The following is a 14,728-nucleotide window of genomic DNA, read 5'->3' on the forward strand; positions in this document are numbered from 1 at the left end:
ATGAATGGTCCCAGAGGGATTGGTGGTCTCCATGAGGAGGAAAAATGAATTCAAGAGGACTGAGGCACAGGGAGGAATAGAATTATAAGCAGTTATGGCCAATAGAGGCAGTTAGGTGGCTGAGTTCAAATCCAATCTCGGACACTTTCTAGCTGTGTGACCCTGGACAGGTCACTTAATCTTGATCCACCTCAGACAACTCAGCTGTAAATTGGGGATGACAACAATAGCACCTACCTCTCAGGGTTGTTGTGAGGATTAAATGAGATAATATTTGTAAAGCACTTAGCAGGGTGCCTTGCGCATAGTAGGTGCTTTCTAAAGGGTAACTGTTACTAGATAATGGAACTTCAAGGTGTTTAATTAGAGAAGTAGAATATTTGTGGGTAATGGTGAGATCCAGGGTGTGAATGAGGTAGAATAACGGAGTAGACCATGGGATTTAAGGAGCCTGAGGACCAGGAAGGGAGTGAATTTTGAGGAAGCCTCAGCATGGGGTTTCAAGCTCCTGGCTTGTATATAGCACTTTAGGATGCAGCAAACATTTTATGTGGGTTCCTTCATTTAATCCACATGCCAACTCTGTGGTGTAGAGGCTCTTCTGCAGATAAGGAAACTGAGGCTGAGTAAAGTGATTTGCCCAGAATCACACAGCTAGTACCTGAAGTAGGATTTGAACCCCCGTCTATTTAGAGAGGCATCTGGATCTCTCTTAAAGTACAAGGGAAGAGGGAAAGACCGTGCGTTGTGTCTCTGTCTTGTTTTCACAGTTCCATGCGTGTGGTTTGCCCCATTAGGTTGTGAGCTCCTTGAGGGCAGCAGGGACTGGCTCAGGCCTTTCTTTATGGCCCCTACACTTAACACAGTTTCCCGTATACAGTATTTAGTATGTTTTGACTGACTGAGTGACCGACTTCCAAAGGAGGAGAATGAGTGTAATAAAGGGCAAGTCTGGGTCCAGTTGGCTGGGGATGCAGGTAAAGTGGGGCCCAGGAAGGTGAGGATGCTGCATCAAGAGCAGAGGATTGGCTCCTATTTTCTCCCATGTGACAGACCGTAACGAATACCAGGATAAGGGGGAAACAGGTGATTTCTGAAGCAACAAGAATAGATCTCCATAAATGCAGTGGCTGCCTTGCTCCACGGAAGAACACAGAAAAGCCATCACATCTTGCCCTGCCCCTCCTCCAGGCCTCTCTGCTGATCCAGTCTGGGCTCAGTGCTCCAAAGGGTCAGTCCCTCAACAGGGCTCCCTGTTTCCACTTCAAGGCTTTAAAAAAAAGTCTAAGATACGGCTCATGTCTAGGTTTCTCCAATTATTATTCCCATTTTTCAGAGACCAAACTGAGGCCCAGAGAGGAACCTCCACACATTAGATAATAGGTCACAACATTTAAGGCCCTACAAAGTATCAGGCACTTTCCTTGCTCCTGTCCCACTCATTCCTCCCCTCCGCGTATTCTGGCTTCTGTTTCCTGCACTTAACTGAAGTGTCTCTCCAGCATCCCCAGTTGCCCCTTCGTTGCTGCCATGGTCTTTTCTCAGTCCACATCTTTCATGTCCCTTTCACAGCATTTGACCCTGTTTTCTGCCTTCTCCAGATACCTTCTTCTCTCTAGATTTTCCTGACACAACCCTCTCCGGGATTCTCCTCCTGCCTATCCGGCCACTCCTTCTTGGTCTCCCTTTCGGGTTCACGATCCAAGCCCCAACACTGTCAGTGCACCCCGGGGCTCAGTCTCGGATCCTTTCTTCTTTCCTCAGTCATCTTGGCTTCTGGTCTTTATGAAGGTGACTCCCATAACGACCCATCCAGCCTTGTCTCTCCTCCAACTCATCTCCAACCGCCCGATGAATATTTCCATCTGGAAGTTCCATCTCGAATTCAACACGTCCAAAATGGCACTCGTCATCCTCCCACTAAAGCCACTCTTCCTGCTGACTTCCCTGTTTCTGTTGAGGGGTCGCCCTTCTTCCAGTAATGAAGGTTGGCCATTGGGAAATCCTTCCTAACTCTTTTCTTGCCTATCCCAGTAACACCAATCATCGGCCAAGGCTTATTCTATTTCCTTAATCTCTCTCTCATTCATTCATTCCCTTCTTCCTATTGACACCACAACCAACAATTTCAGACTCTTCTCCTTCTGGCCCCTTCAAGGCCCAGCTTACATGGCTCCTCTTCCATGAAACCTGCCCTGATTTCTTCATACCTTTGGATTTGAACTCGGGTCTTACATAGGAGCCTAGATTTAGAACTGAAAGGATCTTAGAGGTCATCACATCAAACTCCCTCATTTTACAGGCAAAGAAAACCAAGGACCAGACAAGTTAAGTGGCTTGGTCTAGGCTACCTGGCTGGTCAGTATCTGAGGCAGGATTCAAACCCAGACCTGCCTGACTCCAAGCCCAACATCCTATCTACTCTACCATGCTATCCCTCTCCCCTAATAACTCCTATTGCAGCCAGAGGCATCAGCCCTTAAGTAATAATAGGCATAGACTCTTCGCCCTTAACCTTGTAACCTTGGATGTTATTCTCTGTTCTGAACCTCAGTTTCCTCCTCTATAAAATGAGGATGATCGATTTCACAGGCTTATTTCTAGAAAAGAATTTGCTGAATGGTAAAGGGCTGGATTGACACCAACTATAAGGCCCGAGTTTATAGGACGATGGATACTGCCTGCCGAAAAGGGGTTGGGGAAGGGGGGAAGGAGGGTGGGGCTCTCTCATGGGGTCCATGTTCCCCGGTGATTCATTCCCTCCCATACAGCCAGCTCTAACCACAACTGACATTCTGCCCACAGTCCTCCAAGGCTCCTCAGAGAAGAATAAACAGCCCCGCTTCCTGATGGAACAAAGGGGCCCCAAGCTCCCAGCCAAGGTCCCCCACCCAGGTCAGAGCTGAAGTCCAGGGAGGTACACAGAGTTCTCAGCCTGCAAGGACAATACTCCACTCCCTAGTGCACAACTGCCTCTCTCCTTGGCTGACTAAGCCATCCCACAGACCCCAGGGGCCAAGTCAATGTTTACTTTGCTTTGGATTGGGAGGGAGAAGAAAGAGGAGAGGAAATAGGTAGAGGGGAAGTCACTCTGCCATCCCCCCTTCTCAGGGAAGGTCTAACACTCGCCCCTTGGGTCACGGACATCTGAAGTCTTTGTTATTCATCTTCACCTGTAATCTTGGTATTAGGAAACAGTGGGAAACCCTAGCTCCACAATCAGAGAGCCTGGGTGACCTTAAACAAGTCATTTCCTCTCTGGGACTCAGTGTCCTCATCTGTAAAATGAGAGAAGGAAGGAGTTGGATGGTCTCTAAGGTCCCACCCAACCCCAGGATCTTCATTCAGTTTCAAGAGCTCTAGAATCTCCGAGTCTGATGGGACCTCTGACGCCCTCCAGTCCCATCCCAAGCCCCACCTCATGGGCGATTCTCCCTACGATGAGGGCTTAGCCAGCCTTTCCAGGGAGACCTCCAATGAGGGGAGCCCATCAAGTCTGGAGGCGGCCCCTTCTCTCACTGCTGGAAGGGTTTCCTCACTCAGTGCCTGGCAGAGAGGAAGAGCTTCAGGAGTCTCATCTATCTTTATCATCTGACCTCGAGCTTCACTTGGCTTCTTGGCAACTCCCATTCATTTCTCCTAGCTCTGCCCAATGGGGCCAAGCGGATCAGAGGACGCCAATGACGTCAGTCTGGGGAACTCCATGTTCCAGCCAATGACTATCACGCGACCCTCTCGGTGACTCCAGAATGCCTCGGGCACTGACTCCCAGTGCTGGTCCAAGAGCTTTTCATGGTGCTTCAAGCAGAAAAAGACTGCAGACTATTGAGTAGTGTGGTGCATTACCCTGAGAGTACAGAACACATTTGTTGTTGTTGCTATTGAAGGGATTGGAGAGCAGAAAACACTGGGAACCACCGTCCTTGGGAGCTCCTTGGCATGGCCAGAGATGAAATGACTTTTCCAGAATCACACAAACCCTAAGTCTCCTAGGGGAGATTTGAACCCAAGTCCAAGCTCAAGACTGTCTGATATACTAGGCACTCTACGTGTACAATCTATAAATCAGCTTGTTCCATTCAATTTAAACCTTTATTTATTCTATGTCTATGATATGCTTGGCAAGCATTTTAGAAAAGCATTCCCTGCCCTGCACCTAGTGAGTCTACACAACAACAGTGTGAGGTCTGTAGTTTTGAAACGGGCCCAGAGACATTAATGCTTTGCTGGTGGAGGTGTGAATTGGTCCAACCATTCTAGAGGGCAATTTGGAACTATGTACAAAGGGCTTTCAATGAATGCCTACCCTTTGGCCCAGCCAAAGCACTGCTGGGTTTGTACCCCAAAGAGATAATAAGGAAAAAGACTTGTACAAGAATATTCATAGCTGTGTTCTTTCTGGTGGCAAAAAATTGGAAAACGAGGGGATGCCCTTCAATTGGGGAATGGCTGAACACATTGTGGTCTATGTTGGTGATGGAATACTATTGTGCTCAAAGGAATAATAAAGTAGAGGAATTCCATGGAGACTGGAACAACGTCCAGGAAGTGATGCAGAGCGAGAGGAGCAGAACCAGGAGAACATTATACACAGAGACTGATACATTGTGGCACAATCTAATGTGATGGACTTCTCTTCTAGCAGCAATGCAATGATCCAATACAATTCTGAGGGCCTTATGAGAAAGATGCTAACCACATCCAGAGAAAGAACAGTGGGAGCAGAAACACAGAAGAAAAACAACTTCCTGACCACATGGATCAATGGGGATATGATTGGGATGTAGACTCTAAACCATCATCCTAGTGCAAACATCAACAATATGGAAATGGTTCTTGATCAACAACACAAATAAAACCCAGTGGAATTGCATGTTGGCTACGAGGGGAGGGGGGAAGGAGGGGAAGGAAAGAACATGAATCATAGAACTATGGAAAATATTCTAAATCAATTAATTAAATAAAATTTTTCAAATTTAAAAAACGGGCCCAGAGAGGCTCAGGGAATTGGGGTTATAAAAACATGGATTTAGAGCTAGAATTGTCCTTAGAGTCCATTAATACCCTCTTTTTTACATATGAAGAAACCAAGGCCCAAAGAGAGGAAAGGATCTTGTTAAATCTATTGATTATGCTGAAGCTGATAGAGATGACAAAAGGACAGCCTAAGCTGGCTTTTCTGGTCAGCCAAAAGGCCCCCCACATTGTGTTCCCTTTGATTTCCTCATTTCATGACAAAACAGAAGGAAGAAACAGTTATTAGGTGGTGTAATGGACCTCAGCTATAATTACTCACATGTGGCAAACCCTTTTCAGAGCATTTCACTCTTACTTATTAGTTTCCCTGTCAGTTAAGTCTTCTCTTATTTCTTTCCTCTTTCACTGGAGTAGAAGTTCTGGTTCTTACCTCTTTCATGAGCTTCCCTGGGTGTAGGAGAAAAAAATAAAATTTACATTCAGTTGTTTCCAGAGTTACCAACTCAGTTCTGTCTACTAAGGGATACAGACTGTCACCTTTGAAAGAGTCCCTAACCACTATCTAGCTGTAGCTATTTAAAGATGCTGTACTGTATTCAGCTGGAAATGTAAGGACCAACTCTCAATTGAATCCATAACTGGCTCTCTTCTCTGCTGCCAATGGTCACTCTATTCAGGGCTGCATATGCAGACTTGGTGCTCTCTGATAACTGCAATGTCTCCAAGTTATACTGCAAGATGCCATGGCTGATGAGGATAGGAAGAGAGAAGATGGGGATTAGGGAGAAAGAAGAGAGAAATCTTTTCTCAAAAAGAAAGGGAAAGGGAGCAGCTAGGGGAGGGGCTCAGTGGATGGAGAGCCAGGCCTAGAGATGGGAGGTCCTTGGTTCAAATCTGGCCTCAGATACTTCCTAGTTGTGTGACCCTGAGCAAGTCACTTAACCCCTGTTGCCTCGACCTTAACACTCTTCTGCCTTGAAACCAATACACAGGATTGATTCTAAGATAGAAGGTGAGGGTTGAAAAAAGAAAAAAAGAATGAAAAAGAAAGGGAAAGAAAGGGAAAGAATGATTCCTCTCTCAAGAGTTGAGTTCTTCTTCTGATTCTTTCTCTGTGTCTTTCTCTCTGTCAGTCTGTCTCTCTGGCTCTGACTCTGGCTCCCTATGACTCTAGTAGAGAGAGCCCTGAATCGGAATCATGGGGCTCCAGTTGGATTCACCACTCTTCCTCAGTTTCCTCACCTGTTGAACAAAGCTAATAAAACGCACATAATCCACCTCTCACTATTGTTGCCTGCTATCAATGGATGAATGAGTAACCCAGGATGGAGTCAGGGCATTCCTGGGTTCTAATCCTGGCTCTGACACCTCCTGTCAATGTGACCTGGAAGAAGCCACTGAGTTTTGTATTTTACCCAAGCCTTAGCCCACCTGCAAGCACAGAGCACAAGACTGGATCCCCAGAAGTGCCGCCCCTATTGTCCATCGAATGAAGTCTTGATCCCGGGGATGGGAGACTCAGTACCCTTACTTTTCTGCAAAGAACACACTCAGGGCCCTGCAATGTTCATTTCCCCCCACCCCCACCAGGAAAGCAGCACTCTGTGGAAACAAGATGTCTTGCTTGTCCTGCCTGACTCCCCAAAGGACTGAGGCCCCTCAGAGCCTGGCTTCCCCAGCCCTGCCTCTCTGGGGAGGGGGTGTCACATTGGGTGAGTCTCTTCCCCTTTCTGGCCTCTGGTTTGCTCCTCTGTAAATGAGGGAGTTGGAGTCGGCGATATCCATGGACCACCCTTCCTGACTACAGCCCAGGGGAGCAGGTGGCCCCACCAGCATAGTTATGAGCAGCCAGCATGACTGGGGTTTGAACCTCGTTTTCTTGTGCCAAGTGCAGTGCTCCTTACATGGGAACAGGCCATCCCAACTCTGGTCTGCCTTGACAGTTTTGTTGGGCTGAAGTGAGGGAGGCAAGACCCAGGACAGAGTAGAGGGTCCAGGAGGAGCCCACCCTTGGACCCTCCCGTAAGGGGTGCCCATTGCCCTGCCACCAAGGAGACGTGTGCGCTGGGATCACACTCCTCTCACCCTGTTTCTCCACGGGAAATTGAGAGAATTGAATTACCGAAGGAAGACATTCCCAGCTCTGACAGCCTGTTTCAGAGGCTCCCCAGCTCACCAGGGCTAAGAGGCCCTGCAGAATTCTCACCTTCCTACTGTATGTACCCTGTGCATCCCTGATAGCTCCCCCAGTGAGACCGTAAGCTCCATGAGGGCAGGGACTAAGTTTCTTAAGCCTCTCTCTACCTTCCCTCTTAGAATTGCTACTAAATTTCAGATCCAAGGCAGAAGGGAGATCAGGACTGGCTACTGGGCTTAGGTGACTTGCCCAGGGGTACCGCTAGGAAGTGGCCACCTAGTTGCCCCTAAAATCTTCACTTTTGCCATTGTATCCCCAGGACATAGCATAATGCCTTGTCCATAGAAGGGGCTTAATAACTGTGTATTGACTGACTAAAGATCATCTAGTCTAACCCACTTCTTTTACACAGGAGGAAATCCCCCCAATGCTAAAAGTGACCTCCAACTGATTCCGTCTCTGTCTTGTCTCTGGTTTCCGTGCTGGCCCCCTGTTTGACTATGAGCTCCCTGAAGGCAAAGACCCGTGGTTCTGCCTTTTTGGTGTCCCAGCAGGTGCTTAATGAACCTGGGTCAACTTGACCTGAGAAGGAAAGCAGCAAACTGGGACTCAAATACCAGCTGGAGTACCCAAAATCTCGTGCCAGGCAACAATCAATGAGTAAATATCGAGAGAGCTCCTGCCCAAGGCCTTGACAAATAGAAGTTGTCTTTATTACTTATTACTCTAGAGGGCAGGACATGATGAGGGCAAAGGAGGGGACCAGTCAAAGTCCCCTTCGAGCTGAGTGAGATGCCCTCTGTCCAAAGGACTTTGTCTCTTCTTTGCCCTCATCAGGCCTCACCTTCTGTAATAACACCAACAAGTGACCTTTCTATTGGACCTTAAGGTTTTCAAAATCTATAATCTCATTTGAGTCTCTCATCATCCCTTAAGAAGTAGAGTTTATGATCCCATTTTTCAGGGGGGGGAAAAGGGACCCTAAGAATTGAAGTGAGATACAGCAGCAAGTCACTGAATCCCAGAACATCAGAGTCAAAAGGAATCTTTGAAAGCATCCAATCCAATCTCTCTTTTGACAGAAAAGGAAACTGAGGATCCATGACATGAATTAAATTGCCAGACTTCGCCCAACAAATAGAAACGCCAAGCTTGGACTTCAAATCCTGTGCTCTGCCCCAACTTTGTGAAGATTTCTTATTCACTTCTCTCCCTTTGCCTTCCTCCTGCCATCAGGCAATAAGCTCCTGGAGAGCAGGACCTACATTTGGTTCCATCCCACTATCTCAAGGAAGTATTGGGTTCATTTCTTATTAGACTATAAGCTCCTTGAAGGCATAACCTACATTTAGTTTCATGCTAACACCCCAATGAAATAATGGGATCTTCAGAGACTGGAGAAATAACAAGACTCTCTGAACATTATAAGTGAAAAATAAGCCTAGACTACTTTAAAAGAAAACTGCTATGGGGGCAGCTAGGTGGATCAGTGGACGGAGAGCCAGAAATGGGAGGTCCTGGATTCAAATCTTGCCTCAGACATTTCCTAGCCATGTGACCCTGGGCAAGTCACTTAACCCCTATTGCCTAGTCCTTGTTACTTTTCTGCTTGGGATTTTAGGATGAAACCAAATGCAAATCCTGCCTTCCAGGAGCTTATAGTCTTGTGGCAGGAGGGAGGGGACAGTGTTGATTCTAAGATAGAAGGCAAGAATTAAAAAAAAAAAAGAATCCATTGGTTACTTCCTGAAAGAAACCACCAAATAAAAACTGCCAGGATCATCAGACCCCAAACCCAGAGCTTCTAGCTTAAAGGGGGGAAAATTCTGTAAACAATCAGAAAGAAAGAATTCAAATGCCAAGGGGCTACAGTCAGGATCACACCCAATTTAGCAGCCACCACTGTAAAGGAGTGGAGAACTTGGAATATGGTATTCCATGAGACAAAAGATAAGGACTTACAGTCAAGAATAACTTACCCAGCAAAACTGAGTATAATGCTACAGGGGGGAGAAACTGGACGAGCAAAACCAAGTATAATGCTACAGGGGGGAGAAACTGGATCTTTAATGAAATAGAGGGCTTCCAAGCATTCCTGATGAACAGATCGGAGCTTCAGAGAAACTTTGAAGTACAAACAGAAAAAAAGGTAAATATGCATGAACAGTGAAACAAAGAGATGATACATGCATCCCCTGTGAACCGTATCATCTTTAGGAGTGCTAGAAGGAGTCCAATCAGACAAGACCTAGAAGGGGTTCTTTTGTGTCTTTATAATCTAAATAAGAGAATGGAAAGAAAGGGGAAGAGGAACACACTTGGGAAAGAAAGAGTATGGGAAAATCATTTCACATAAACAGGGCACACAAATAGATCCCTATACACACAAGGAGGAGAGGATGGTGGGGAATGACTGACACTTGAACCTCACTCTCAGCTGAATTGGTCAAAATAAGGAAGAATATACACATGCTGAGTTGGATTCAGAAATATATTTCACTCAATAGGGAAATGGGAGGGAAAGGAGAAGGGAGAGAGGGAATTTAAGTAAAACAAACTCTAAGAATATACAAATCTATTTATAGCTCTTTTTGAGGTGGCAAAGAATGGAAAGCTGTGGGGGTGCCCATAAATTGGAGAATGGCTGAACAAAGTATGGTAAGTAAATGTGATCGAGTGCTGTTTTTCTTATCAGCCCAATAACCAAATGGGATTCCAGAGTACTAATGATGAAACATGGTGTCCACTTTCTTTTTCTAAAAGAACCCTTACCTTCTATCTTAGAATCAATACTATGTATTGGTTCCAAGGCAGAAGAGCGGTAAGAGCTAGACCAGTGACGGTGAACTTTTTAGAGACTGAATGCCAAAACCACAACCCTTACACAGCAAGTGAGCCCCCCCACCTTACCTCAGACAGGGGAGGGAGGAAGCACTCCCATTGGGCTGCTGGGCACAGGGGCAGGTCATATGAGAAATGTCCTTAGCCTTGTACAGAGAAGAGGAAGGGAACAGCCCCCTCTGACATGTTCAAGCAGGTGTGCCATAGGTTCACCAACATGGGACTAGACAATGGAGGTTAAGTAACTTTCCCAGGGTAACACAGCTAGGAAGTATCTGAGGTCAAATTTGAACCCAGAGCCTCCTGTCCCTAAGCTTGGCTCTCAATCCACTGAGTCATCTAGCTGTCCCCTCAAAGTGATCTTTGAGATCTTAAGGTCATTACCAAAGAGGATAAAGGAGAGAAAGTGAGGGGATCCGGGTAGGCTTCCTACATGTGGCATTTGAATTTTTAAAGATTAGGTAGGAATTCTGCCATCAGAGATGAGGGGAGTATTCCAGGCACAGAACAAAAACAGGAGGATAAAGGACTGAATCAAGCTCTTACTTCTTCTGTGTCTGGTATAGGGTGCAGCATGGTCCATTTTGGTCAGAGTACAGATGGCACCAAAGGAAATAAGAAGAGATAAGACCAGCACAGTATGTGAAGCACCTCATGGCTGGCCCCCTTGCAGCTTACTTTCTCAGTTAGCAGAAGAGGAAATAGACAGAGAGGTGACCTTGTATGTCATAATTCAGCTCTCCATTGGCAGCTCTTAGGATGTGGAAGTGAGTGAGCCTTTGCTCTTGAAGGCTAACAAAGCAGCAGCATCTGGCCAGAAACCTTTAGCCTTCCAGCTCAAAGGGCCTCAGGCATGGTTCTGGCAATGAGATTGTCTCCCCACGATCTGCTGAGTTGAGTTCAGGGATACATAGCCCCGGGAGGTTGGGTGCTAGACAAGGAATCCTTTTTTGGCCAGGACCGCTCTTGAAACCATCCACTGTGGCAGGGAGGAATTATAGTCACCATCAATGGAAAGAGGCTACCCGCTGAGTAAGTAGTGGGTGGTCTTAGAGATAGAAAGAATCTGGCACTGGAGACTAGGAGGGGGCAGAAGAAGCTTACAGGGCAAAGGAATGGCAAGACCCTTCCAGATTTAGGTGAAGGGCTTGGGGGTTCAAAAGAGAAAAGCAGAAGCCAAAGGAAACTGTCAGACCCATCTTCCTTTCCCCTACACCCATCCTGATGGCTCAGCCCCTCTAGAAGGGCAGGAAGGATCAAGGAGTCATCATCCTGTACCCGCAGAAGATAATTCTACCAGGTGAGTGGGCTCATGAGGCCATCGCAGATCTGGACCAAGGGAACGGGTAGAAGATGGAGTTGAGTAGTCGTGCCAAGTTTGGGGAAGAGTCTGACTATCCGAGAAATGTTTTGTAAACTTTAAGGTATCATATAAAATTATTTTACATGTATATAATATATGTAGTATTATTGTTGAAGGGATCTCAAAGGCCACTCCTGTACAGTTACAACCCTTATCTAAACAGGAAATTAGCTTACAAACATCCCCAACCATTGATCCTCTGCTTGCAGATTTCCAGCGACAAGAAACTCACCCCTTCACGAAATCAGAGAATCTCTTACGTTGGAAGGGATCTTAGTAGCTACCTAGTGCAATCTATGGAGGAAAGTATCTTCTCTATGACAATACAAGGAGGAGGCATATAGCCCTTTGGGGGAGACTCCAAGGAAATGGAATCCATCACCTCCAGAAGGCACTAAGTTCCATTTTAGGATGGCTCCAATCATTAGGAAGTTCTTCCTTAAGTCAAGCCTGAATTGATCCTATTTCCTGAGTGGGAGAGCTGGGGCCCCTGGGAAGTTTTCCTTCCAAGCAGCCACTGGACCAGCCTCTCTGCAGGTTCCCCACGATCAGGTTCATCCTTCTAATCTAATCTCAGTTCCAAAGTCCCCAGCCCAGGGCTCCTCTTGGTGCCAGTCTGGAGAAGAGGTCACCTTGACAGGTTTCCTTTTCCATAGTCTGTAGTCCCACGTTTAATAGGATTATAGATCAGAAGTGAAAGAGATCTTAATGATCATCTAGGCTGAGCTTCCATTTTACAGATGGGAAAACTGAGGTTTAGGGAGACTAAGGGACTTGCCCAAGGTCAGGGTATTATGAACTTCATAGATGTGAAGATGGAAGGAATCTTTAAATCATCCTCTTATTTTACAGATGAGGAAAGGAAGCGACACAAAGGGGAATGAATGGATTTGATCTGCCCAAGGTCATACAGGTAGGAAGCAGGAAGTAAGGTTGTACCCCGGGGCTTCTGACTCCAAACCCGGTGCTCCTTCTGTCTCTTGATCCCGAAGCGTTTATTAAGCCCCTAAATCAGACATCTGCTTACCCCGCTGCCCCACCCCCCATCTCCCTAGGTTGCTGGGAGTACATCTAACTCGCCCGCAAGCACGTAAGCATCCGCGGAGAATCCGGGGAATTCACTTCACCGAGAGAGCTGCGGGATGGTCCTCTGCAGAACTCTGGGAGCGGAACCCAGACACCCCCCAGAACCCCAGCCGCGCAGAAACAAAGTTCCCGGGTCGATTCGTCCCCCGCCCAGCCCCCTCCCCCTTTGGTGCCAGCTCGGCGAGCGGCACCGCAGGGGGAGGGGGCCGAGGAAGAAGCGCACGATTTGCAGAGTTTTTGTTGGAACGCTTCCCCTCGCCCCGCCCCCACCCCGCAGCGGGGAGAGTCCCAAAGAGAGAAGACGTGCTAAACTTCGAGGCTCAGATTTCCAGCTGTCCGTGACCTTCGAGGTCATCCCATTCCAGCCCCTCCATCCGACAAGAAAGGAAACTGAGACCCGACAAGCTGTCGTCTTCCCCTGGGTGCCCCGGCTGCAGCCACAAGCCCCCGAGCCCCAGTCCCTGAGGGTGGCCGTTCCCACCCCCCAGCAGGGTCCCTACCCGCCGGAGCTGAGTCCCAAGGTTCTGCATTCTCTACGCCGGGCCCGCCGCCGCGCTAGCAGCCGGCAGGGAGGACCGTTAGACTGGGAGCTCGGGTAGCTGACCCTCCTCTGGGCTGGTCCCGTCACCTGAGTGGCGGTGCCGGCTCTGGGCTTTAAATGAAGCCGTCCTCCCCACCCCCACTCCACCCCACCCCGACCCTTCCTCCTTCACCTTGTTTCAACCCCTTCCCTTCCAGGGCCACCTTCCCCCATTCCCCACGCAACGCAGCCCCGGGCCGGGACAGCCCCTTACACCCTCAGCACCCTCTTCTGGCCTCGTGCCAGCAGGGTCGCCCAGACCCCGCCGCCGAAACTGGGCATAGCCAAACCTCTGCCCCGTCTGGGGCGGAGCCATGTGGCAGCGCCGCCGGCTGGGCACAGTAGCTGGGCACCAGGGCACGTCTGGCCAAGTGGAGTCCGCGTGGGAGCATTCCCCCCACCAGGGGTCGGGCCGGGGCCAGCTGAACAAGCCAGCCCCACGGGGAGGGCGGAAGGAAGGGAGGGAGGGAGGGAAGCAGGGACAGACGCTGGACCCACCTGCCAGTCCCCTTCACCCAAGAGGGCTCCAGCTCTCCCTCCCTCGGGGCCCCCAGGCAGCCTCTAGCCAACTGGCGCCCAGACAGGGGCACACCCCCTCACTTCCTGAGAACGGGCAACTCAACTTTTCTTAAGGTGGCACCTTGGAAATCCCTCCTCCACCGCCACTCCACCGTATGGGCCAGCCTTCCGCCTTTCTGTGACGCCCCCACAGCCTTGGGGACCTGCTTGTAGGACCTGGGGAAGGGGAGAGGGGAGGGGAGGGGAGAACTTGTCAGCTGTCTTTACGCGTCTGAAGAGTCACAAGAAAGAGGATTTCATCTTCCTGCCTTGGTTCCAGGGGACAGAGCTGGGCGGGGGGGGGGGGGGGGGGGGGGGAGGGGGAGGGCGCGTCACAAGTTATATAGGAGAAGCTTTGCGACCCGCCCCAAAGTGAGAGGAGCTGTCTTTGGAGGTGGTGCGTTCCTCCTCTCCCAGGAGATCTCTAAGCAAAGACTGGGTGACACTTTGGGGAAGGAAGAGGTTGGAGAAGACTCTTTTGTAGGTTTCCGTTGGACTAGGGGGCTTCTGGAGACGACTCTTCGGTCTTGGAGATTCTGAGTTGTGCATCCTTCACCCTGCTGATAGCTGAGTGGCCACGCCAGCGCTGGCAGGCACACAGGAGAATACACAAGCTTTAAAAGAAGGGAAAGAGGGGCGGGATTTCTCTGCCATATAGAATATCCGGGATTCCTATTGGCGATCAGACAAGGAAAGGTCTAGTTGCCTGTAGAGCACGTGATTTAGCCCTGGGTGAAAAGCAACACCGCTTAGGGGAGGAAAGACAACCCTAGGCTTAGCATCAGCTCCTGGGTGCTCTCCCGGTGGGACCTCAACGGAGGGAGGGGGGGTTATGGAAATGCCCCAAGGACAGGACTTGTTCCATGTGGGTCTTGGGATTCTTAGTGCCTGGCACAAAGTCATTGCTTAATCAATTGTTGTTGCTGTTGAGTCATTTCCCTCTGTTTGACTCCCCATGACCCCATTGGGGGGTTTTCTTGGCAAAGATCCTGGAGAGGTTGGCCATTTCCTTCTCTGGCTCATTTTCTAGATGAGGAACCGAGGCAAGCAGAGTTAGGTGACTTGCCCTGGGTAAGTGTCTGAGACCAGACTTGAAGTCCCGAAGATGAGTCTTCCTGACTCCAACCTCTGTTCTCTAACCACTGCACCACTTTAATGAAAGCTTGGCGATAGAGCCGGGCAATTC

At 48.8% G+C, this 14,728-nt stretch overlaps 1 protein-coding gene across 5 annotated transcripts in view; it reads right to left on the reverse strand.

Annotated features, from left to right (window-relative positions):
* Positions 1 to 13,585, reverse strand: part of ACOT11 (acyl-CoA thioesterase 11) — an 82,668-nt gene extending 69,083 nt beyond the window's left edge. For 3 of the 5 annotated variants that reach the window (XM_056815086.1, XM_056815087.1, XM_056815084.1), the window contains exon 1: positions 13,483 to 13,585. Coding sequence is in view for 2 of the 5 variants with exons in the window: in XM_056815085.1 (XP_056671063.1) it covers positions 12,905 to 12,934 (30 nt within the window). In the remaining 3 variants the exon portion in view is untranslated. Of the gene's footprint in view, positions 1 to 12,904; positions 13,062 to 13,482 lie in introns of those variants that run through there. The other 2 variants (XM_056815085.1, XM_056815083.1) reach the window with 1 other exon arrangement.
* Between the last annotated feature and the right edge of the window lie 1,143 nt (positions 13,586 to 14,728).

This window comes from Monodelphis domestica, chromosome 2, assembly GCF_027887165.1.
Source record: "Monodelphis domestica isolate mMonDom1 chromosome 2, mMonDom1.pri, whole genome shotgun sequence".
In the NCBI taxonomy this organism is placed as follows: Eukaryota; Metazoa; Chordata; class Mammalia; order Didelphimorphia; family Didelphidae; genus Monodelphis; species Monodelphis domestica.